The sequence below is a fragment of the Rhododendron vialii genome, chromosome 10a, assembly GCF_030253575.1.
Source record: "Rhododendron vialii isolate Sample 1 chromosome 10a, ASM3025357v1".
Lineage (NCBI taxonomy): Eukaryota > Viridiplantae > Streptophyta > Magnoliopsida > Ericales > Ericaceae > Rhododendron > Rhododendron vialii.
Genome location: NC_080566.1, coordinates 5652035 through 5676975, shown reverse-complemented (window position 1 = coordinate 5676975; position 24941 = coordinate 5652035). Strand labels below are relative to the sequence as shown.

General features: G+C 38.7%; 1 protein-coding gene across 3 annotated transcripts in view; it reads left to right on the top strand.

Annotated features, from left to right (window-relative positions):
- Nucleotides 1-7215: 7215 nt before the first annotated feature.
- LOC131304477 (receptor-like protein kinase FERONIA) overlaps nucleotides 7216-24941 on the top strand; it is a 29744-nt gene continuing 12018 nt past the window's right edge. The window contains exons 1-7 of one of the 3 annotated variants that reach the window (XM_058331721.1): nucleotides 7216-7648; nucleotides 10100-12459; nucleotides 18480-18512; nucleotides 18599-18737; nucleotides 18856-18998; nucleotides 20345-20480; nucleotides 20630-21304. In XM_058331721.1, the coding sequence (XP_058187704.1) occupies nucleotides 10153-12459; nucleotides 18480-18512; nucleotides 18599-18737; nucleotides 18856-18998; nucleotides 20345-20480; nucleotides 20630-21036 (3165 nt within the window). In that variant the 5' untranslated portion in view covers nucleotides 7216-7648; nucleotides 10100-10152 and the 3' untranslated portion in view covers nucleotides 21037-21304. Of the gene's footprint in view, nucleotides 7649-9423; nucleotides 12460-18479; nucleotides 18513-18598; nucleotides 18738-18855; nucleotides 18999-19624; nucleotides 20043-20344; nucleotides 20481-20629; nucleotides 21305-24941 lie in introns of those variants that run through there. The other 2 variants (XM_058331720.1, XR_009192412.1) reach the window with 2 other exon arrangements.

Here is a 24941-nt window from a genome sequence, read left to right as displayed (position 1 = left end):
ACCTTACAACTCATAAAACCATACAATTTGCGCAAATGACGTATCACATATCGAACATAAGGAACATTTCTCACATACCCCTGCCTAGCATTGCTTAACTCAAAGGAGTGTCCTATGTGTTTGTTTCTCACATTGCATGTCAACACATACAACCCTCGCCCACCTATATTTCTTATGTTCTCTAAACCCTCGTTTTGGTGTCATAAGACTCATACGGAACCCAACGACCACCACAAAGCCTAGTATACCACTAGCCTCGTCAAACCACTCAATTAAGTACTTAAGAGAACCTAAGAACATCCATGTCTCACCCAAACGATTCTAAGGAAAAGGATTTTTTTCAACATCTACGAGCATATCTATCTTATTTTGGCTACCAAATCTTATTGGTTAAGAATTAGGAGATGAGACCACCGCCATTGGAAAGTAGATTTCCGGTACATGAATTTCGATATAAAATTTGCCCAAAACGGAGTTCGGATGAAAAAGTTATGTCCGTTCGAAGTTTTGCCAAAAATGCTGAATTTTCATTCCCTACCGGTAGGACACATTCTCGTACCGGTAGGAGAGCACAATTTCACGAAAATGACATTACTGGACAGCTTTTCTACCGGTAGGGCCAAAACTCCTACCAATAGGACTTGGGTTTTCAGTGCACGATTTTCAGATTTCACCAGAACAATTCCAACAACAAAACCAATAATCTAGGGTGCGATTCAAACACCAAATCAACACATAAACATATAATAGATGAGAGAAATCCCTACCTTGAAGTCGAAGAACGAAATCCAAGCCCAACCAAGCAAGCCCTAGCTCCGAAAACTTCGAATCATCCGAATACTCCTCTCCGAGCTCAAACCCACGAATTTCCAAGCTCTAGAACACTTGAATACGAAAACCTTACGGCGGATCGAGGTGGGTTCGAAGTATTTTGGGGTGTTGGAGCGTGAGAGTTAGAGAGAGAAAGAGAGAGAGAGAGCCGAGAGCGAGAGAGAGATCGAGAACAGAGAGAGGGTTGGGGATTTTTAATCCTCTACACCCTCACATACATATATATAATAGGGCACACAGTAACCACACTTTCACTCCCTCCACTCTCAAATCTATCACTTTGACCCCATATCAAATAAATTTAACAAATTTCACATTTATTCGATATTCTATCATTAATAAAACCTTTAAACGATTTTTTTTTTTTTCGAAAATACGGGTCTCTACATTACCGGTAACCATCCGGTTATATCTGGGTTGACACCCTCAGCTTTGTAAGGCATTTTGGATAATTATGATGGGTGGAAACGAAATAACCATAATGCTCTTTGAGATTGTCTTAATAGTGTATTAGCTATGTAGAGGTCTTATTTGCCCTTGACTGATGTCTTCTCTCTTCAAATTGGTGATGGGAAATAGGGTAAGGGAGGTATAAATCACAATTGTGAAATTAACTTCAATGTGGGAATCACTATTTGTTAGAGAGTCATCCATATGTTGATTTGCAATTACCAAGACTGGAGTTGATATTGGAGTCGTGGAGTGTTAGCCATTTGTGTTTTGCTGATAGAAAGAAACTATTAACGAAGGCGCGCAATCTCTCCCGTCCGTTTCGGCAAACAATGGTGGGGATATGTTTTCAAACTTTGACTGGTAATAAATATCTCTAACTGTTAATACTCTGTCTTTGAGACAGATCGTCCGAAATATTTTTGGACGCACGAGATTGGCCTCCGTAAACTTTATTTACAGAGCCTCCGTAAATAAAAAATTTCCCTTGCTGATAATGCATTATTTTTTGCTACAACTGATGATAAAAGCTATGATTCTGTACTTGAAATTTGTCAACTTTTTGGAAGCTTCTGATCTAATCATTAATTACCATAATTCTAAAATTTTATTTCTCCTAAAGTTAATAGGAGAGAAGCTAAGGCTTTAAGCAGCAAATGTAGCTTCTCTCTCACCTCTGACCTAGGAGTTCATCTTGGTATCCCTCTGTTGCGTGAAAGAGTTTCTAATTAGCACTATCAATTAATTTGTACATATTTGTCGATTACTGCATGATTTTTAGTTCAAGTATGTGGTGTTGTTAAGCCTTGTGGTCTTCGTTGGGTGGGTGGATCATTATCATCTGAAAACTATTGCGAAACTTATCTATTAGGTCATGTTTGAATTTTTCTTTCTTTTTCGCTCGATATTCTGAGCCAGAAAAAAACTTGGACTTTGTGCTTACCGAAAAACATGAGTTTCACATTAGTAATCATCTGGTTATATCTGGGTTGACACCCTCAACTGTGTAAGGCATTTTGGATAGCTAAGATGAGTGGAAACGAAATAACCAGCATGCTCTTTGAGATTGTCTTAATAGTGTATTAGGTACGAAAAGGTCTTGTTTAGCCTTCACTGATGTTTTCTCTCTTCAAACCGGTGAAAGAAAATAGGGTAAAGGAGGTATAAATCACAATTGTGAAATTAACTTCAATGTGGGAATCACTATTTATCTAGAGAGTCATGCATATGTTGATTTGCAATTACCATGACTATAGCAATTAATAATGGTTCTTTACTACTGTATTGATACTGGAGTTGTGGAGTGGTAGCCATTTGTGTTTTGCTGATAGAGAGAAACTTATTCATTCAGGAGCCATGAATAAGCTATTCACAAAGGTTCGCAATCTGCCCCGTCCGTTTCGACAAACAATGGTTGGGATATAGTTGGCTTCAAGGCTAACTCTAGACAGCTCTTTGAATTCCTATTTGGGACAAAATTAATAATCTTATTAAGATTTTTTGTTGGCGAGACACCAATGATAAGAAGAAAGTCCACCTGGTTGAATGAGAGACTATTTGCAAACCTAAAAATAATGGTCGGCTTGGATTTAACATGGCTAACCTTTCTTTTTTGTGTAAACTCGGTTGGAGGATTGATAATGAGGAAAATAAACCCTGTGAATCCAACTTATTTGGAAGAAACATTTGAGTAACCACTCTTTTCCAAGTTGGCCTCTGAATAAGAAAGCCTCTCATGTGTGGAACACCATTATCCTCACAAGTGATATTATCTTAAGGGTATTCAATGGGGGGTTGGTGTGGTGAGAAATCTTTAGGGGATGCTTGTATAGAGCTTCATGGGAATATTGATAAGCTTGGTATGTACATTACTACTGAGAAGGTCTGGGATGTGGCTTTGAATGTCTTCTTCACCCGGCGGTATTGGACCTTGTTACTAATGTTTTTTTACATAAATTTTCTCACCAAAATGATGCTCCTTGCCAGGTTGATAATGGGAATGGACAATTCAATCCAATTCAGCCTATAATCTGATCACCTCTTATGAACAAGATCCTTTGACATGTAGCTAGCTTTGGAAGCTCCATCTCTTACAAACTATAAGATTTTTGCCTTCACTTTAAGTTATTGACATCGTTATGTGTCATAATTGCTGTCCTAAATGCAATATGGAGGTTAAGGATCTTGATCATTTGATTGTTAGTTGTTCACATAGTCTTGAGCTATGGGCGCATTTTCCTAATCTTCAGGTATACGATGAGTATGATTTTCATTGTTTCGATTGGATTACTAAAGAATAGTAAAATAAATGTTATGGACAACGTTGGATGTCCCTGGAATGTTACGTTTATTGATTTTTTATGGTTCTTTTGGATTAGCAAAAGTAAAAAAGTCTTTTATAACATTGACCTCCCAGTTTCCATGACTGCTAGGAATATCTAGAATCACACATCAGAAATTTCTGAAACCTCTAAATCTGTGATTAAGGTTTACCTTGCTTGAAATTGATTAGTTAGACCTTCCCAGGTTGCTCAAGCCAAGCAGGTTTTGTCACACCCCAAAATTGAGAAGTGACCGGCCGTGAACCATGAGGCTAATCCATGGAACACGCAGCCTAAATAAATCAAAGAAACCGAAAATCAAATGATCGCTTTTTCATTATTAATCAAATCAAAAGCCAAATATGTCTCATCATAAACATGGGGCACAACCATCCCATGAACCAAACAATATCCAATAATCCAACAATAATTAAAAGAATTTGTTATCTGACAATTGTTTCAAATGCGGAAGCGATTTTTAAAATAAAACTAGAATGAGACACCCTAAGGAGGTCAACAAAAGAAATCCCCGAGATGCCACCAGAGTCCTTCTCTAAGTCTCCAACTTGCCTAAAAGAGAAGTTGGAGTAAATCTGTCAGCTGACAAGCTCAGTGAATAGCAAGTATGTATAATAAATAAAGTTGAAAGCGAGGATTAAAATAATTTACCATTAAATCATAATTTGGCATACGAGGTGTCCAATAGAATAATAAAGTAATCAATGAAGCATTTAACCAAATAAATATTCTTAGTGGTGATCACAACAATAACTCCATCAACAATAGAGAACCACAATCAAACAGTACCATGGCCAAAATAAATCTCATCAAAATTGGATCCAATATCGAACTTAGAGTCACCAGGGTTGGCAGCCTGTGGTACTTTTCCCTAAGACGATCCGGCGAAAGAAAGCCGTTGAGCATTAAGGTCACCGGCCTAACACGGTCTTTTTCCCAATGGCCAGGGTCACCAACACGAGAAGGAATAAGTTCCCTGGACTTCCAAAATAAATGTTCCCATTAATATCTACCAAGTTCTCACTAAAAAGAACATTAACAATTGATCTCAGAAAATTCATCGCATGCCAATTTATAGAACAACTTATAAACAGTTTTGAGTCTCCGAATAACATATATATAAATTTCTGAAGGAAATACTTTTAAGGGACACAAGAAACTTTCGAAAATACGTAACATACTTAACTACTCACCTGGATCCAAAAATACTGCAACTCGACAAGGCATAATGAAGTTATCCTGAACAAAAGAATATTACAAAATAATTAACTAATATGAATATTATGCTGACCATGTAACTAGCTAGGAAATAATGTACCAATAGCTACCCAACCCCCATGTAAGTTACTACTCTAGTTAGTGCCAAACCAAAATTATATAACCCAACTCCATGCCTCCAATTAATCCACGTGCACATACCACTATTTTCTACATCTAATTTTCCCATAACAATTCCCAGTTCAATCCTCACAACCAGATTACTAATATGCTAATATAATAACTGACGTAATTAAGAAGTAGATGTAGCACATGAACAAAACCCAAAGCCATTTAACTCCTCTACAACTGTTACTATCAAAATCGTCCACAACTCCATCACCTAATCACCGGCCTCTTGCACTCAATCACCACACCGCCACCCCCACACCACTTCACACCTAAAGCACAGATGGCACCAAGTAAATTAAATACCAAAAACAGAATGTGCAATCCAAGAATTTGATCCCGAGAAAGACTTTACTACTCCAAGGTAAGAAAACCACAAGAATAATCTTACTTATCCCGACAGAAGATCGAGAACGAGCTTGAGAACAGGAGTATAAGAGACCACTCTGAAAACCTTCGCAACTACTCGCTCTCTCTCTCTCTCTCTCTCTCTCTCTCGATCGATCGATCGAACGATATACTTCGATATAAAACCCTAGTCTCCTATAACCCACGCCCTCTCCTAAATTATAGCTAATTAGTTAATTAACGAATAAATCCAACTGATACAGACTAACTAATGAAATTAATAATTATACCTGCACCCTCGAACAAATAATAATGCACATAGTAACTATGTTGCGCAGAAAAGAAAATTGCTAATTAGGACCCACACCATAAAACTCCCAATTAATAAATGGCCAAAATAATTAATACGATAAATAAAATCTCTAGGTCGTAACAACAGGTTTTGAAGGGGTCATCCGAGAGGAATGAGGTCTATGGGTGTTGGGATTTTATGGGCTTCTTGAAGATTGTACCAGCCTAGAAGCAGGCCGACTTTTGGCGATTTGGACATGAATTGCATGCTGTTGATCAAGAATCAGATTCTTAGGTGGTGGTAACTCTCATCAATGAAGGACCTCTAGAAAAATCCCAATACTCTTGGAGAAGGAAATCAAATAGCTGAATGTTTTGCTAAAATGGTAATCAAGCAAGAGACTTGGCTGGCGACGCTGATGACTCTTCCCCGATCGAGGTTCTAAACAAGTTAGCCACAGATGTTCAGGAGTAGCAGTTGTTAGGGATCATCCCCTAGCTAAGTTTGTTCTTTATGTGTTTCTGTTTTGTTTTAATTTTCTGGTGTTTCAAATGAAAGATATTGAGTGTTTTATTTGCATCATGTGTTTAAAATATGTTCTCAATCTAGCACTTTATCCTCAAAATTTTAAAAGATTGTCACGATCAATATGGTACATCCATCCAAAAACTCATATGAAGATTTGAATCTTATTATGTGAAAAATAATATAATATTTAATTGGACGTCTATATGACACCAAAGAAGAGCAAATTGTCCTTTTTTGTTTCAAAGTAGAATTTATTTTAATTAATGGAAGGACTCCACGTGCAAAGCACGTGTACATCTACTAGCTTGAGAAAAATACTAAGGAGGATTTCCAGGCAAGTTCAAGTCCTTCGGTGGATTTTCGGAGGCAAACGAAAGGCTTGTGGATTCAAGGCAGCGGCGGTCAAGCATTTAGAGAGGTGTACGTGGATTCGGCAAGAGCGTCTAGGTTTAGGTTTGTAGAGTTCAAACTTATCGTAAGAGTTCTTGTAACCTCGTGTTTAGTAGTGTTTGATTTCTTCCCGTGGTTTTTTTCCGTTTTGGGTTTTCCACATATATCTCGGTGTTCATTATTTGTTTGCTTTCCGTTTGTGAGATTGATTTTGTTTATCGCATGGTGAATCGTTGATTGAGATTAAAACATAGCAAATTGAAAATCCTAGATCCTCTAGGTTTAAAATTTTCCTCTAGGATTTTCATGCTTAATATATCTCATCTCTCATATTACTATATTTATTATTAAAGTGTATCTTTCGAATATAATATTGATTTCAGGTAATTCGGAATAAAGTGTGTCATTTTGAATATCCAGATGAGCAATTGACATTTCAACGCCAATTTCAATATGCAGTTGCAATATCAGTGGAACAATTCCGTTAACAATTCCAAGGGGAATCGATCACCAGAGTGGATAACATTGAAAGTTTTAGGTGCAAGTAACAATCCACTAGAGTGGAGGCATGCAATTCTTGACCCACGCACGTCACACTAGATTATTTTCCAATCGGTCTATATACAATCAGAAATGGATCGATGTCTACATATTAATTCATGGGTCAGAAGTTCAAAGCCATTTAATTCGGCACAATGAAGCATTCGACCGTCCATGCCACGAGTTGGCTCCTAGACCATCAGATCATGTCTGGCATTGATCTCAACCGTTTACTAACTTCACTAGAAGTGGTTCGTTGCAAATCTGAAATTGCTTATAATAAAAGTTCTCCGCAAAATCACTCCTTGTGCAAACGCATAACACAGCCCTGCATGCATATGTACCGATGTGCATATTTTTGTAATTTTGTGGAATCAGACCGGTGAAGGAAGACATGAAGATAGAGGAGGAAACAGAGTATGGGTTTCGACAAAAGGGTTAAGATTTTTGTTGATGGAAAAATGGCAGGCATTAGAGCACGCACGGCAACAGACGATTGGAGGAGAGAGATGATCCCAAGACTGTAGTAAATCAGAACCATCAGGTTTGTTTTGCGAATTTATACTATAAAACTCGGAAGAGTTGCATTTCTTTATCACAAGTAGTACTATCAAAGATAGAGTTTAATTGCGGATTAAAAAAGAAGAAGAAAAAGAGTTTAATGGTTTGAACTAGAACAGGGCCGGCCCTGACCGTGACCCTGACATTTATTGGAGGCCGAAAAGAATAAAAAAGATTGAACGCTTTTATAGTTTTATGCATTTTGCGAGCAAAAATGGTGAAAAGATAAGTTTATTTAAAAAAAATAAAATTCGGGACGGTTCCGGGGACATCTTTAAAAGCATGGGAAAATGACAGCTAAGGATTTGTTTTGATAATTAATACCAGCCAAGGATATTTTCAATATTAACAAATGTTCTCAGCATGTCTTTAGCGAGTATTAATTATCAAAACACGTCCTGGGCCGTCATTTTCCCAAAAAACATCTCATAGTTCCCAATCAAATTTTGATGACCCGAGACGCTCAATGTGATCAGAACATGATTTTAAAAGTACCCGCAAGAAATCAACAATAAAGATGGCCGGAAAAGGGCTTGATCTGAGAAATTTTTAGCTTAGATTTGATAAACGGTTCTATTAAAAACTGCTCAAAACAAGCACTTTCCGGTCATATTTTTTGCTAATTTTTCGCGGGCACCCTTAAAATCACATTTTGCACACATTGAATGGTTCGGATCATAAAATTTTGATCGGGAATGATCGAAAACTATGAGATTGAGATTTGGAGGTTTTATTTAGATATTTTTATAGATATCCCCGCAACCGCCCCAAACAAAATTTATAATAGTACTTTTCTCTTTTTATTGGCCATGCAAAATTACTATTGTTCAAAAAGATAAAATTATAAAATTTGTTTTGCAATTTTAGCAATTTCTTTTGAGATGATTGAATTTGCAGTGTTTAGGTTTCTGCTCTTTTGCTTTAGCACATTTTTTAGTGGATTCTCAAGGCTATCCATTCCCCTTGATCCTTGGTTTTGATTGGTTCAATTTAAATTTATGCATGATTACGAAAGCACTTAAAAATACCAAAGATCACTCATTTTTTAGCAGCAAAAGTACTAATTTAAAGTTTTGGTCAGTGTGTTCTTTGTTTTGTTTTTTGTGTGTTCTTACTGATCGCAATCCCACAATTCTATTGTGATCATGTCTGAGTGTGATAGAATGTGCTCTACTACATAACAAAATAGGACACATTTTACCAATACAATGGCGACATATCATATGGTACTCAAAACGTTGTATTTAGACACGATCATTAGAGAGCGACCCACAAATATGATCAAGCCAAATTGAATGTTAGAGAGCGACCCACAAATAGAAAGTCTATGCACACAGCAGATCTGTGCACAAATTGTGCACTGATTTCGTTATGGGACCCACCACGGATCCCACACAAATCATCCTGGCCGTTTATTAAATGCAAAACATTTTTTCAAGGGTCTCAGTAAAAAATAAGCTCATTCGGATACATATAGGTACTCGATCCAACCATATAACTTTTCATTATCCGAAAATCTGAATGAAAAGTTAGATGATTTGATGAAGCACCTATAGGTATCGGATTGAGCTTATTTTTTACGGGGATCCTTGAAAAAATGATTTACATTTAATGAATGGCTCGGATGATTTTTGTAGGACCCATGGTAGGCCCCACAATTAAATCTGTACAAAGATCTGTTGTGTGTAGCAGGACTCACCCACAAATATGACCAAGCCAAATTGAATGTTAAATGTGTACGTCCAGTCTCGTCCAGTCATTTTGTAAAAACAATGTACCAAGAAACATCTGTGTTGACTTAACGAAATCCAAGTCTTCCTCACTTTTATCATTTCCGCAGCCTCCCATTAGCTCCATCTCAGCACCCCACAAAAAAGAAAAATGCATTTCAATATCCTCTCAATTACCATCCCTCTCTGCTTGTTACTCAATCAAATTCTTTTTTCTGTTGCCACCACCAAATCATCTGTTCTTTATCACCCAATTGACAACATCGCCGTCAACTGCGGCTCCTCCGGCAACTCTACTGCAGTAGATGGCCGGCAATGGACCGGAGATATCGGTTCGAGTTACGCCCCTTTATTACATAGTAACAAAGGAAAATTGATTAGCTCAAAAGCCACTAGCCCACCACTTTCTCCTGATCCAGTGCCTTATATGTCAGCCCGGCTCTCCGGTTGGCCTTTCACATATGCATTCCGAGTCTCCCCGGGCCAAAAGTTTATCCGCCTACATTTCTATCCAGCTACATACCGGGGTGGTTTTAAACGGTCTAAGGCCTTTTTTACTGTAAAAGCTGGTCCATATACCCTTCTTAGCAACTTTAGTGCTTCCCTTACAGCTGATGCTTCAGGCTTGGACTCTCTTGTTAAAGAGTATTGTGTGAATGTGGAAGAAAATCAGCCACTAATCATAACGTTCTCTCCCTCATTAGGTGGTTCTTTTGATGAGGCATATGCTTTTGTCAATGGGATCGAAATCGTCTCGATGCCGGCTGGACTTTATCATACACAAGAGGGTGATGCAGGTGCACATGTTGTCGGCCAGAATTTTCGACTCCCAATTGATAAAAGCATTGCACTCGAGATGGTGCATCGGTTAAATGTTGGTGGAACAGCCATCTCATCCATAGAAGATACATGTTTGTTTCGTGATTGGTCTCAGGATTCAAATTTTTTGATGGAAACATCATATGTCCAGCCAGTTACTACCACCCTTCGCATCAAATACACAAGTATACCATCATACACTGCTCCTCAGAAAGTTTACCAAACATCATGGTCAATGGCTACAGACAGGCAAGGGAGCGGTAACTTCAATTTTACGTGGAAGTTGCCTATTGATTTTGGATTCAGGTACCTTCTCAGGTTACATTTTTGTGACTTTGAATACGAAATAGAAGAGCGTTACCGCACAAAATTTAGTGTCTTCTTTGATGAACACGTTGCTGAAGCTAAAGTTGATATTACCAAATGGAGTGGTGGAAACAGAGTTGCGGTGTATAGGGACTACGTGGTGAGGATTGAAGGAGATAGGATGGAGGGAAAACACAATTTGCTCATAGCATACTTCCCTCAGAACCATGAATGGAATGAAGACATTGATACAGTTCTAAAGGGGTTGGAAGTATTCAAGCTGAGCAACCCCGATAAAAATCTTGCTGGTGTGAACCCGGTGCCGCTGTCATGTGCTTCGACATCTAGTAACACAAAACCCCAGAAGTTTGTGTATGCTTCCGGTGGTAATGCCCTTGCAACAGTTTTGGTAATATTACTCACCTTTACGAATATTAGTGTTTACATGTTACGTGTTTGGGTTGAGAAATTTGGCGAAAAGAACATCTCACCATTGCCGCTTGAAGGGTTGTGTCGTCGCTTCTCACTTTCTGAGGTCGTCTTAGTGACCAACAACTTCAGTCATGAATTTTTCATTGGAAGTGGTGGATTTGGTAATGTCTACAAGGCGCACATCGATGATGGAGCAACTACTGTTGCCATAAAGAGGTTGAATTCAAAGTCTAAGCAAGGGGCAGATGAGTTTCGGACAGAGATTGAGATGCTTTCTAACCTTCGGCATACGCATCTCGTGAGTCTTATAGGCTATTGTGATGAACGCCAGGAGATGATCCTTGTTTACGAGTACATGGAGCATGGTACACTTGCCGATCATCTTTATAAGCATTATACTTTTGGTAATGGCACTATTTGTCATCTGTCATGGGATCAAAGGATGAAAGTTTGCATCGGTGCTGCTCGTGGACTGGATTACCTCCATACAAGTACTCGATGTGGTATCATACACCGCGATATTAAGACGACAAATATTCTTCTGGACAAAGATTGGGTTGCCAAGATTTCAGATTTTGGGTTGTGCAAAGAAGGCACTACAAGGCATTCACACACTCATGTTAGCACTGATGTTAAAGGAACGTTTGGCTACTTGGATCCAGAATATTTCTTAACCCGTAGACTAACTAAGAAATCAGATGTCTATGCATTTGGTGTCGTGTTGTTAGAAGTGCTTTGTGGGAGGCAGTCCCTAGATTTAAGTTTGGTGGAGGAGCAACGTAGTCTAGCTTGGTGGGCTCAACAATGTATCAAAGAGGAAAAGTATGATCAACTTATCGACCCCAAGTTGAGGGACCAAATCCCGCCACAGTGTTTGAAGGTGTTTACAGAAGTTGCTAATAAATGCTTGCATAAGCATTCAAGTGGACGGCCTACCATGACTGATGTCGTGGCGAGCCTCGAGTGCATGTTGGCATCACAAGAGCAACCCAAAAATGCTTGCACAGAGGAGGGGGAGGAGGAGAAAGGGGTGGAAGAGGAGGAGGCTGTCAATGTTCATGGGGATCCCAACCAACTGATTTATTACAATGATATGAACAAACAACAAACTGAAATTTTTCCACAAGGTATTGTTGCCTCCTCATCCACTCCGGTGCAGCTTAATGATAATACCCATCCACATGGTATTGTTGCCTCGTCATCCACTCCGGTGCAGCTTAATGGTGATACCCAACGCCAGAAGAGGTCGAGGAAAAATCTGTCTCAGATCTCTTCAGGGAGTGACACTGATATGCCATATCTAGATGGGCGGATCTTACCCACCCCAAATTTAAGGATATTCAGTTTCTCAGAATTGAGGAATGCTACCAAAAACTTCAGAATTGATAATTTGTTGGGAGAAGGACGTTTTGGCACAGTTTACAAGTGTTGGCTTGATGCGAAAGTGACATCAAAGAACGGCAGTGGAATTGTTGTTGCAATAAAACGGGTGGATTACAGATATGAGGTAACTCAACTAACACAAATTAGTCTTAAGTCTTAACCACCCTTTCTATTTTTGTCTGTACCTATTATAGTAGTGCTTTACACTCGATCACGTAGTGCAATGAAACTTATCTTAGTCTATTATTTTATTCTCTTGTATATTCTGTGTTTACATTTGACTGAAGTATAGAGTTCTCTTTTAATCAAGATATGGTTTCAACAACGAGTACGAGTATGATTGTGTTAGAAGATTTGTTTCATCAACAGCGATTTGGCAAACTGTTGCCAGACACGTAAAATCACCGGTTTAGGTTTGGGTTAGGGCTGGTGGTGCCTATTACTGTTTGTAAATTGTAAGCATGGATATATTACTTACTTTCTATTTAGAGGGAATTCTTATGGAATGAACTTTGTAGTGCAGAAACCAAAAAACCATCTTTGTAGTGCCTATTACTTTGTAGTGCCTATTAGTGAGTCTCAATTAATTGCAAGACCTCTTGTTTGGTCATTAATTTCTTTAGGAAAAAGTAACCATCTTTGTTAATGTTTTGGTTAGGTTGTTATCAATAAAAGGCACACAAAAAACCATGGAGTTTTGATATTACTCATGGTCACCTACACATTCATTACTGAAATTATTGAGGTGCTACATCATCTTGTTACTTTCTTAGTTTTTTCCTTCATAATTTATCTCTTCCTTCCCGGCCTTGAGTTCTTATAGTGTTGAGATGTGTTAACTACATCTCAATGAATTTAAATAGAGGCCATTATGGTTTTTCAGCCTTGCGATGCTGTTACACCCTAATATACCAGTGAGACGAAGAATTGTATGCGTATTGGCCGGTTTTGGTTACATACTACGTTTTCAATTCACAGACTGCTTTACAGCCGTTACCAACGATAGTCAACCATTACGCGTGATCTAGGCATTTTAAAGTATTTTTGTTCAAAACTGAATTTGAAAAACACACAATCGCGACAATGTGTTCCCATTGTGTATCATTCGATAATCCCGATACTGTTACACTCTTGTATTGCTTTAAAACCTTGCTAAGTCTTATACCTTTAATATTCCTTGTTTGCTCTCCATGTACGTGAGGATTTTCTTGATGGTGCAGTAACAGAATGTTACTGGGCTATAAGATATTCAGTTGACACTTGACAAGTAGAAGTGCTTAAGCTGCAGCGGGATTTAGCATCAAATTAATGACCAAGTCTTTCTCATACAGCATCAGACATCAAATGCTACTTTTGATTTCAAATTGCTAAGACAAAAGTTTTCCAAAATCCTTGCTAATTTCCATTTGAAGAAAGTAAGAGAAAAGAGCGGAAGAAAAGATTACCATGTAGAATTATTAATTGTGAACCGCTAAAATCAAGTTTAATTTAGTTCAATTGTTGAGAGTTGCAAGATGTGTTTTTCAAGTTGCCTGGTTCTGTTTTGGTTTTGCTGATTTAGTGCAGTTTCTTATCTTGTAAATTTTACTTTTCCTTTAATAGAACGTGTAATTTTTTTTTTTTTTTTTTATGTTCTATGATGCTTATAAAATTATGATATTACTCTGTTTCTCTCTCATATTTGGGATAGCTAGACGCTTCTGTTAGGAATGCCTTGTATTCTTTAGTCCCACATTGGTTAATTATGTTGTTCCCGTTTTTGTAGCCTATTATAAATAAGGCTTTTGGGGTACTTCTAGAAATTATCTTTTGGGCTTTCATATTGTGGCCTTTCTAGAGTTACGGATTATAGCCGGCTCTTTGTATCTCTTCTTCACGTTGGTTAGTGAATCCTCTCTCTCCTCGCCCGTGGACGTACCCATCTTGGGGAACCACGTATATCTTGTGTCTTTGTGATTTCTTGTTTAGTTTTCAATTTCTCGTTCTTAGCTTGCATTCATAGCGTTCGTTACAACAAACTGGTATCAGAGCCAGGTTGCAAAAACTAGGGTTTCGTTTCCGATTGTGGCTATGGCGGCTAAATTTGAGATTGCGAAGTTTGATGGGCAGAGCAGCAGTTTCAGTCTTTGGAGAGTAAAGATGAAGGCTTTGTTAACCCAACAAGGATTGCACAAGGTTTTGTTAGGCAAGACTAGTTCTGGAATCAAAGAGGAAGATTGGGATGATACGGATGCCAAAGCTCTGAGTTCTATTCAGTTGAGTCTGGCAGATGACGTTCTTCGCGAGGTGGAAGAAGAAACTTCAGCAGCAGGAATTTGGCTGAAGTTGGAAGGCATATATATGACGAAGTCGCTCACCAACAGGTTATATCTCAAACAACGTCTTTATACGTTTCGTATGCGAGAAGGTATACCTGTTAAAGATCATTTAGACGAGTTCAACCGTATTATTATGGATCTGAAAAATATTGATAGTAAAATTGAGGATGAGGACCAAGCCCTAATTTTGCTATGTTCTTTACCACTTTCGTATGAGCACTTTGTTACAACCCTATTGTATGGCAAAGACACGATATCCATGGAGGATGTTAAGGCCAGCCTATATTCGAAAGAATTGAGGAAAAAAGTGTCAGGTGAGGGTGATGCACATGCGGAGGGTTTGTTTGTTAGGGGAAGAACAACAGAAAGGGTGGAGTCGAGTAATAGGGGAAGATCCAGATCATCAGGTAAGAAGAAGGGAAAGTGCAATTATTGCAAGAAACCCGGGCACTGGAAAAGTGACTGTTTAAAACTCAAGGAGAAGGAAAAAGAAGACCAGAAAAGGGGTAAAGTAATTGCTGGAATTGCTGAAAGTTCAGATGAGTCAGATAATGTGTTATCAGTTACAGAGGGCGATTCTCGCTCTAATACCGAGTGGGTTCTAGATTCTGGATGTTCATACCATATGTGTCCGCATAGAGAGTGGTTTTCTACTTATGAGGCGGTCAATGGTGGTACAGTTTTGATGGGCAACAACATGGCCTGTAAGACTGTTGGTTCAGGAACGATTCAGCTTAGGATGCATGACGGTATTGTTAGGACTTTATCTGAGGTTCGACATGTTCCGGATTTGAAGAAAAATCTTATATCCCTGGGTGCTCTTGATTCTCATGGTTGCAAATTCCTCGGTGAATGTGGAGTTTTGAAAGTCTCAAGGGGTGCATTAGTACTGATGAAGGGTCAAAAGCGTGGTAACCTTTATACACTCCAGGGCAGTACAGTTTTAGGTGCTGCAGCAACGGTTGCTTCATCCAAGGTTTCAGATTCAGACTTGACTCGTTTGTGGCATATGCGCCTTGGGCATATGAGCGAGAGGGGGATGACAGTTTTGAGCAAACAGGGTTTGCTATGTGGCCAGAAAATTGAGAAGCTGGATTTCTGTGAGCATTGTGTCTACGGCAAGCAGTGCAGGGTAAAATTCAGTACAGCTGTTCATCGCACCAAAGGCACGGTGGATTATTTTCACTCGGATCTTTGGGGTCCCGCAGAGGTAACTTCTAAAGGTGGTTTTCGATATTTTATGAGTATTATAGATGATTTCTCTCGTAAAGTTTGGGTGTATATGTTGAAACATAAGAGTGACGCCTTTAATACATTCAAACAGTTTAAAACTTTGATTGAGAATCAGACTGGTAAGAAAATAAAACGTTTGAGAACTGATAATGGTATGGAGTTTTGTCTTGGCGAGTTTGATAGATTTTGCAGTGATGAGGGCATTGTGAGGCATCACACAGTGAGAAAAACCCCTCAGCAAAATGGTGTGGCTGAACGAATGAACAGGACTCTTTTGGAGAAGGCACGTTGTATGTTGTCCAATTCCGGATTGGGCAAAGAATTTTGGGCTGAAGCCGTTTCCACAACATGCTATTTGGTGAACAGGTCTCCGTCGACTGCTATTGAGTGTAAGACTCCGTTTGAGGTATGGTCAGGTCATCCGGCTGATTATTCTGTGTTGCGTGTTTTTGGGTGTCCAGCTTACGCTCATGTGAATGAAGGTAAACTGGAGCCACGGGCCAAGAAGTGTATTTTCTTGGGTTATGCAGCAGGTGTCAAAGGGTACAGGTTATGGTGCTCTGATGATTTGAAGTTTTTGATCAGTAGGGATGTGACTTTTGATGAAAATTATCTGATTAAGGAGTCTAAGCAGGTTGATGATACAGTTCAGGAACATAGTGTTCCAAAGCAGGTGGAGTTTTTGGGTGAAGCTTCCGACTCAGGGAAGAAGCACATTGAGAAGCCAATTGAAGAGAAGTTCAAGAGTTCAGACACAGAGGTTGATGCATTAGTTGAGCAACCACGCACTATTGCTAAAGATAGGCCAAGGAGGGAGATTCGGCCTCCTGAAAGGTATTCGGCTTATTCTGAGATGGTGGCCTATGCTTTATCAGTTGCTGAGACAGTTGAGTATGAAGAGCCTTCCAGCTATACGGAAGCTATTTCGAGCACTGAGTCTGCACAGTGGTTTGTTGCTATGAATGAGGAGATTGAGTCTCTTCAGAAGAATCAGACATGGGAGTTAGTAGAACCGCTGAAAGGGAAGAGGATTGTTGGATGCAAGTGGATCTTCAAGCGCAAACCAGGTATTCCAGGGGTAGAAGACGCTCGGTTTAAAGCTCGGCTAGTGGCGAAAGGATACAGCCAGAAGGAAGGTGTTGACTACAATGAGTGTATCAGAAATCAACAGGTTGAAACAACAGTTAGGTGGTGAATTTGAGATGAAAGATTTGGGTGCAGCAAAACGTATTTTGGGTATGGAGATTTGCAGAGATCGAGTAGCTGGCAAACTATTTTTGAATCAGAAGTCTTATGTTCTTAAAGTGCTTGAGCGCTTTGCCATGCAGAACTCGAAGCCAGTCAGTACCCCTTTGGCAGCACACTTTCGACTTTCAGCTGAGTTGTCACCACAGTCGGAGGATGAGGAGAAGTATATGTCTCAGGTTCCATATTCGTGCGCAGTTGGGAGCCTTATGTACGCCATGGTATGTACTCGTCCTGATATTTCACATGCAGTTAGTGTCGTTAGTCGTTATATGGGGCGTCCAGGAAAGGCACATTGGGAGGCTGTGAAATGGATACTACGGTATTTGTGCGGAACTGCAGGTGTTGGTCTATTGTTTGGGATTGTCAATTCTGGTGATCATGCTGTTGGTTATGTTGATTCGGATTTTGCCGGTGACCACGATAAGAGGAGGTCTCTGACAGGTTATGTCTTTACTCTGTCCGGAAGTGCCATTAGTTGGAAAGCTACTTTACAGGCTACAGTTGCGCTGTCTACAACAGAAGCGGAGTATATGGCCATTGCTGAAGCTGTGAAGGAGGCATTGTGGATGAGAGGTTTGCTTTGTGAGCTTAGTCTTGCACAGGGTGTGAGTTCAGTATTTTGTGATTCGCAGAGTGCTATACATTTGACTAAAAATCTGATGTATCATGAGAGGACTAAGCATATCGATGTCAGGTATCACTTCGTTCGGGATATCATCTCACAGAAGCAAGTTGAGGTGAAGAAAGTGGGTACGGCAGATAACCCAGCAGATATGTTGACTAAACCGGTTCCGGTTGCCAAGTTCAAGCATTGCTTGGGCTTGCTTGGTATTTGCAGTTGATCGCCCCTCGGGGGCATTTGGCGAGTGAGAGGTTAGAAGGGGATAGCTATATTTGGTGATTTGGTTCAGTGGAATTCAAGTCAAGGTGGAGAATTGTTAGGAATGCCTTGTATTCTTTAGTCCCACATTGGTTAATTATGTTGTTCCCGTTTTTGTAGCCTATTATAAATAAGGCTTTTGGGGTACTTTTAGAAATTATCTTTTGGGCTTTCATATTGTGGCCTTTCTAGAGTTACGGATTATAGCCGGCTCTTTGTATCTCTTCTTCACGTTGGTTAGTGAATCCTCTCTCTCCTCGCCCGTGGACGTACCCATCTTGGGGAACCACGTATATCTTGTGTCTTTGTGATTTCTTGTTTAGTTTTCAATTTCTCGTTCTTAGCTTGCATTCATAGCGTTCGTTACAACAGCTTCAACATTTTATTTTCAGATATTTCAGTTCTTCTGAGAAATTGATATTTGTATTTTCAATGGAATTAATTTTATGGTTTGCTTGTATGCAGGGGCCTCTGTTGGGCAGTGTCTTTGAAATTTTGGTACTACACTATTTCTCTCTCCTATTTTTGATATTCATCTTATTGCTGTCTGCTCATTTGTTTGTTTGATATTTGTATTCTTGCAGCTGTCTGATGTCCGTTTCTTAGGAAGGCTTTCTCATTCTAACCTTGTTAAGATATTGGGGTACTGTTGGGAAGATCCAAAGCTATTCCTTGTCTATGAATTCATGCAAAAGGGCAGCTTGGATCAGCACCTTTTTGGAAGTAAGAGAGAATAGAAGTCATTTATGTTATAATCACTACAGGATTCGTAAGCATTCTGTACACTGATATTGTCTTCCACACATTAATGAAATTCATTTTATGGTTTGCTTGTATGCAGGGGCCTCTGCTGTTCAGCCATTGCCATGGGATATTCGCCTGAAGATACTAATAGGAGCAGCCCTAGGCCTGGCATTTTTGCATGCATTAGATGATCCAGTAATTTGCAGAGAATTCAGGGCATCAAATATATTGCTTGATGGGGTAAATTTCCTGCACCCAATTAATTAGATCCAGGTGACATGACAAGGATGATGCAGTCTATAAGAAGCCATGAAAAAATGGATTTAAGGATTCGACATGAAATTTCCATTGACATGGGGAGCAGGAGTTGCCCATGGATCATCTTGCGGGTCCAATTATGTATTTGGCTTTTATCTTTGTTGTCTTATGTGGTATCAGTTAGGGATCAGAAGTCTATATTTTGTGTGATTAGTTTCTTGTTTTGAAGTCCTAGTCTTGGTTTTATTTTATTTTTCTATGCCTATATAAAACCAGTTTTTTTTTATTCTATCGGTATTTCATTGATTAATAAACCTGATAAAAAGATGAAACCTTTAATATAGGAAAAGAAATGCATGGATAGAGATTCATACAGCAAATAAGACTCTGAATAACTACATAACACTAGTTAATGCTTCTGAATAAGTAGAGTTAAATATTTAGAGAAATTTGCGGAGCTTCCAAGCTTTTCTGTGTTGTGCAATGGCATTCTAGCCTTGGTTGTGATGCCTAGCTTCTAGATATGCTTCCTAGACTTCACTTCATCTTTCTTCTTTGTTTTCTGTATAAAATCATCGTATATACTATTCCAATATTTCTGTTCACAGCATAGGGGCATCCACAAAACAGCCCTAGATTCCTGCATTTTTATTCACGAAACCCTTAGTTTTTGTTGCTATATGGACGCAAAAGTCCTCCAGGCTAGGACATCCTACATCAAAGGAGCATTAGTCTATTGAAGGGCTTAAAATTGATTTGGGGCTGTTTAATTTGGGCTGATTTAGGAGCTACTTTTGGGCTGATTTGGGGCGTTTGGGGTTGTTTCCAGGCAGCAGTATGGTGGCAATGGGGTGTTTGGGTGTGACAACCACATTGGAGAGGCATAGGGTGACAACTGACAATCTTTCGATTGGTGCTTGGTTGTGGTTCAAGCTTTTGGTTGTGAACTTGGCTCTTTGCTAACTGTGTGTTTTTTTTCCCTTGTTTTTTTGCTTAAAAAAGAAAATTTGGAGAAGCGAGAGGTAGGTTTAGAATTTGCGAGGCTCTCTCAATTTCCTTTTTTTATCCTTGTGATGAATGAAAATTTTTTTGCCGATAAAAAAAAAACTTTAAAATTGAATTCAGACTTTTTCTTCTTCAAACAAAAATCCAGTAATTTCTCTCCCTCCACTCCTGCTCAGAATGTGGTTTTCTGGCCACCTTGTGCTGATGAGAAAACCAGTGCGCTTGTAACAAATTAAATGCTTTCCATATTTTAGATGATTTTAGGAAGGAATTGCATGATATAATTACAGCCTTACTCTGACATACTTAATTCCATTTGGCAGTTGTTCAATTCCAAGATCTCAGACTTCAGCTATTTAGAGTTGAATTCCCCAAAAAGTTGGCACCCTTGTGGGTATGTGCCACCAAGATTAACAGGAATCTACGGACCCTGCATTGCCCCAGAGTATGTTGCCATAGGTAATCGCTGAACCTTTTCAAGCTTCAGGCTATTAATCAAGCTGTCGTGAAATCACTCATCCAATTGATGAACGCCTTAAAAACGACTTGAACTTAGCCCACTGAATTGATGTGTTACCATATATATTAACATTATCCTCGCTCAACAGGCCATGTGCATGTGAAGGGCGATGTGTATAGTTTTGGTGTTGTATTGCTTGAGATGATTACGGGGTTACGTGCATATGATACGAATCGTCCGCTTCCGCAACATAATTTGGTAGACTGGGTCAAGCCCTATTTAGATAATAGAAGAACGTTAGCAACCGTAATCGACACCAGGTTGGAAGGGAGATATCCTATGAAAGCTGCCCTGCGAATAGCTCATCTTGCTCTAACTTGTCTCGAAGATAAACCCAAAACAAGGCCATCAATGGAACAAGTTGTGGAGACACTTAAAAGTATTAGCGCAAGCCAAGGAAAACGCTTTGATAGACTGCCCCCAAGGAGAAATCAGTTGGAAGTCTTCAGATATTTTCTTATGTCAAACAGTCTCCCATTCCTCTATGCCTTGTGATCTCTTGAAAAATGTTGGTGAAACTTCATTTACACTCCTATGGTTTGCTAGCTTGAGGTGCGGAATACACCCCTCATCTCATTTATTAGTGCATAACTGAACTCCCTGTACTTCATGGACTAATGTGCACCGTTAAGTTTTTCATCAGTGAATATTTGTTAGGACAATAATGCCCTCCTAAATTTTTAGACTCATAGATTGTCATTTCTCTCTCTTTGTATTGCACCTGTCCCTACCTACTTCAATTTACATGTACATACACACACATGCACATGAATCAAAGTAGGTAGGTGGCAATAGGCAGGGCCGGCTCTGGGCTAAGGCCCAAGAGGCCGGCGCCTTAAGCCCCAAGAATGTGTAAAAATTAGGTCCTCCTATTATTTTGGATACCCATTGTATATGTCCAATCTTTTTGGGTATAACAACACTAGAGACCCATTTTAATACCTAAACCACCTATTTTACACTTAAGAGACACAGGCCCAATGGTTGGGCCCAACTTGACTTGCTCAATCAAAGGAAACAAAAAAGGAAAAAGAAAATGCAGATCACGAGCGGCTGTCTTTATGTAGAGCCCCTTGGAAAATGATCACATGTGGTGGGTTCCTATATAAGTTTTATGCATATTCTACCCTTTACAGCTCTAATCTCCTGAACACACAATAAAATGGAAGAAGATGAATTAGAGATCAAAGAAGATAAAACATGATCAGAAATTAGTATTTGTATGGGTTTTTTTCTTGTCGATTACATGCATTTGGCTTTGAAAAAATCATTTAATTACTTGTTATTTTATTGTCGTAAATGTTATTAAGGGCCTCATTATCTAAGTCCGTCTTAGGCCCCCAAAATCTCAGAGCTGGCCCTGGCAGTAGGGATTAAATAAGACGGTGGTTCAATTGAAAGGCCACCACCAGTGAACGTTGTCCACCGCCCACTCTTACTGGGTAACAATTTTGCTCACCCTCTACATGACTATGTGACTCTGACAGTGTGGTGAACAAAGATTGCTCTCCACTTACTCGACCCGCTATCCATTCTTCAAACTAGGGCTGCCTGTGGATCGGTTTGATGTGGATATATTGGTCCGGTTCCCAATCCAATCCGATTGCGACGGATTGTCGTTTTCTCCATCCGTCAACCGTCCATAGTGTTGTTTGGTTGGTTCGGTTTGGATGCGGTTTGGGAGGTTTCAGTGGATTTGAATATGCAATTTATTTTTTTTATATACACCAAAAAATTGAAAAATAAAGCCTCAAAACTTCAAGTCCGCCGCAAATTCAAAAAAGTCTAAACCAACATTACTTAAAACTAAGTTACTTTCATCCACCATAAAATTTAAAGATAAACTATTAGACGTCAATAACACTCGAACTTGGAGTTGGACTAGAACATGAACTTGATTCAGATTCTAATGTATTATAAAAATAGGGAAGGTTATTAACATTTTCAACATAAAATATAAAAATATCATAGAATACATGTTTTTTACTTTGTTACCTATGAAATTTTGTTCAAATTACTCAACATCATCCATAATCTTTGGAAGAGAAATAAAAACATTGCGGATTGGCAGATTAACCGGAACCGAACCGATCCGGATCCGTCAGAATTAGAATTTTTAGATCCGTATCCGTCCGTAGCATGCCTCGGTTTGGTTTGGCTTGGGCCGGATTGAGCAAATTGGGCGGTTTGGTTCATCCGCTGAACAGCCCTACTTCAAACCCAATTGAAAACTGTAGATTAATTTGTGTTTACTTTTCTTTTATTATGAAGGTTGTCAACTCGATAGTACATCATCTCATATATAAATAATTACTCGTTTGCTAGTGTTTAACTTATGCATCACAATTTTTTGGTTTTGTCCTTATTCAATTTTTTTTTTACGTTTGTTAGTTTTAGGCTAAACTTTTATTTGATATGCGTTTGTCTTGACAAGAGGAACCAAAAAGTAAAAAATTATGACTTTTACAAAAGTATTTTGGAAAAAATCCAAAAATTAAAAGTTATAATTTTTTAATTTTTCGATTCCTCTCGTCGAGACGAACCTATATCACATAAAAATTTGTCATAAAACTAACAAACACAAAAAAAAAAAAAAATTGAATAAAGACAACCAAAAAAATTTGCTGCATAAATTAATCACTAGTGTAAACAAATCAAGAACAAAGTACAAAAATAAAACAAAATAACACAAACAAAAGTAATAGAGTAATAAAATAAAAGCTGCTTAGCTCGGATGTTGTATCTAGCATTCTGTTTGTGGATCTTGTTACCGCCGCAATATCACCACTAAATGTACTCTTGACATTTTCACCGTCTCCATTGGAGAGGTCAGGAAACCGTCACCCAAACCCACCTGATTCAAGAGCTAGAACCCATCCAAAACTCAATTGCAGACATTAGACCCCGTTGCAAGCACTACTCAAAAAAATTCGCGTTTGTTAGTGTTTCTTCAAACTTTTGTGGATTATTGATTCGTCTCGACGAGAGAAATCGGAAAAATAGCCAAATATATTTGGAAATATCTAATTTTAAGCTTAAAAAGTCAAATTTTTTTGACATTTATTTTTGAAAAAATTGATTATTTTCCAAAATATCTGGGTAAAAGTCATAATTTTTTATTTTTCCGCTCAACCATGTCACACCCAGCATTATGCGCGCGGAGGTGAGTGAAGTATTGTCACTGGATCTTGTGTTACCGTCGCAATTTTCACCCTCTTGACGTTTTCACTCCGCGCTCGGAGGTGAGTGAAGGATTATCACTGGATCTTGTTACTGTCGCAGTTTTCACGTCTCCATTCGATAGCTTAGGAAACCGTCTCCCAAACCCACCTGATTCAAGAGCCAGAACCATCCGAAACCCAATTGCAAACATTTTAGGGAAGTTGCAAATATTTTTACTCGCGTTCTTCTTTTAGTATTTCGGTTCCACCATTTTGGGCTCTTGATTTTGATTTGTTGCAACTCTGAAATTGCTTACAGTATAAGTTCTCCGCAAAATCACTCCTTGTGCAAACACATATAGTATAACGCAGCTCTGCATGCATATGTACTGAATCTACTGATGTACATAATGTTGTAATTTCGTGGAATCAGACCGACAAAGGAAGACATCAAGATGGAGGAGGAAATAGAATCTGGGTTTCGACTTTTGACAAAGGGTTCAGATTTTGTTGATGGAAAAATGGCAGCCCTGGAGACGGGTGACAGACGATTGAAGGAGAGAGAGAGAGATGATCCCAAGACTGTAAATCAGAACCAACAGGTTTGTTTTGCGAATTTTATAACTCGGAAGAGCTGCATTTCTTTATCTCAAGTAGTATCAAAGATGAGTTTAATTGTTTGAACTAGAACAGGGCCAGCCCTGACCATGACCCTGACATTTATTAGAGGCCGAAGACGAAAAAAGATTGAACCCTTTCATTCATTTTGCGAGAAAAAATGGCGAAAAGATAAGTTTATGTAAAAAAAAAAAATTAAAACTAGTACTTTTCTCTTTTATTGGCCATGCAAGATTATTACTATTATTCAAAAAGATAAAATTATAATTTTTGTTTTACAATTTTGGCACTTTCTTTTAAGTTGATTGAATTTGTAGTGTTTAGGCATGTGTGCTTTTTTTTAGCACATTTTGTAGTGATTATTCCTTGGTTTTGATCTGTGTGTTCTTAATTAATTAACCTTACCAAAATAAGTAAAAAAAGAATATAAATTTTAAATTTATGCATGATCACGAATGCACTTAAAAGTACCAAAAATCACTCATTTTTTAGCGCCAAAAGTACTAATTTGAAGTTTTGGTTTTGGTCGGTGTGTTCTTTGATTTGTTTTTTGTGTTACTTATCGACTGCAATCCTATGGTGATCATAGGTAGAATGTGCTCCACTACATTACAAAATGGG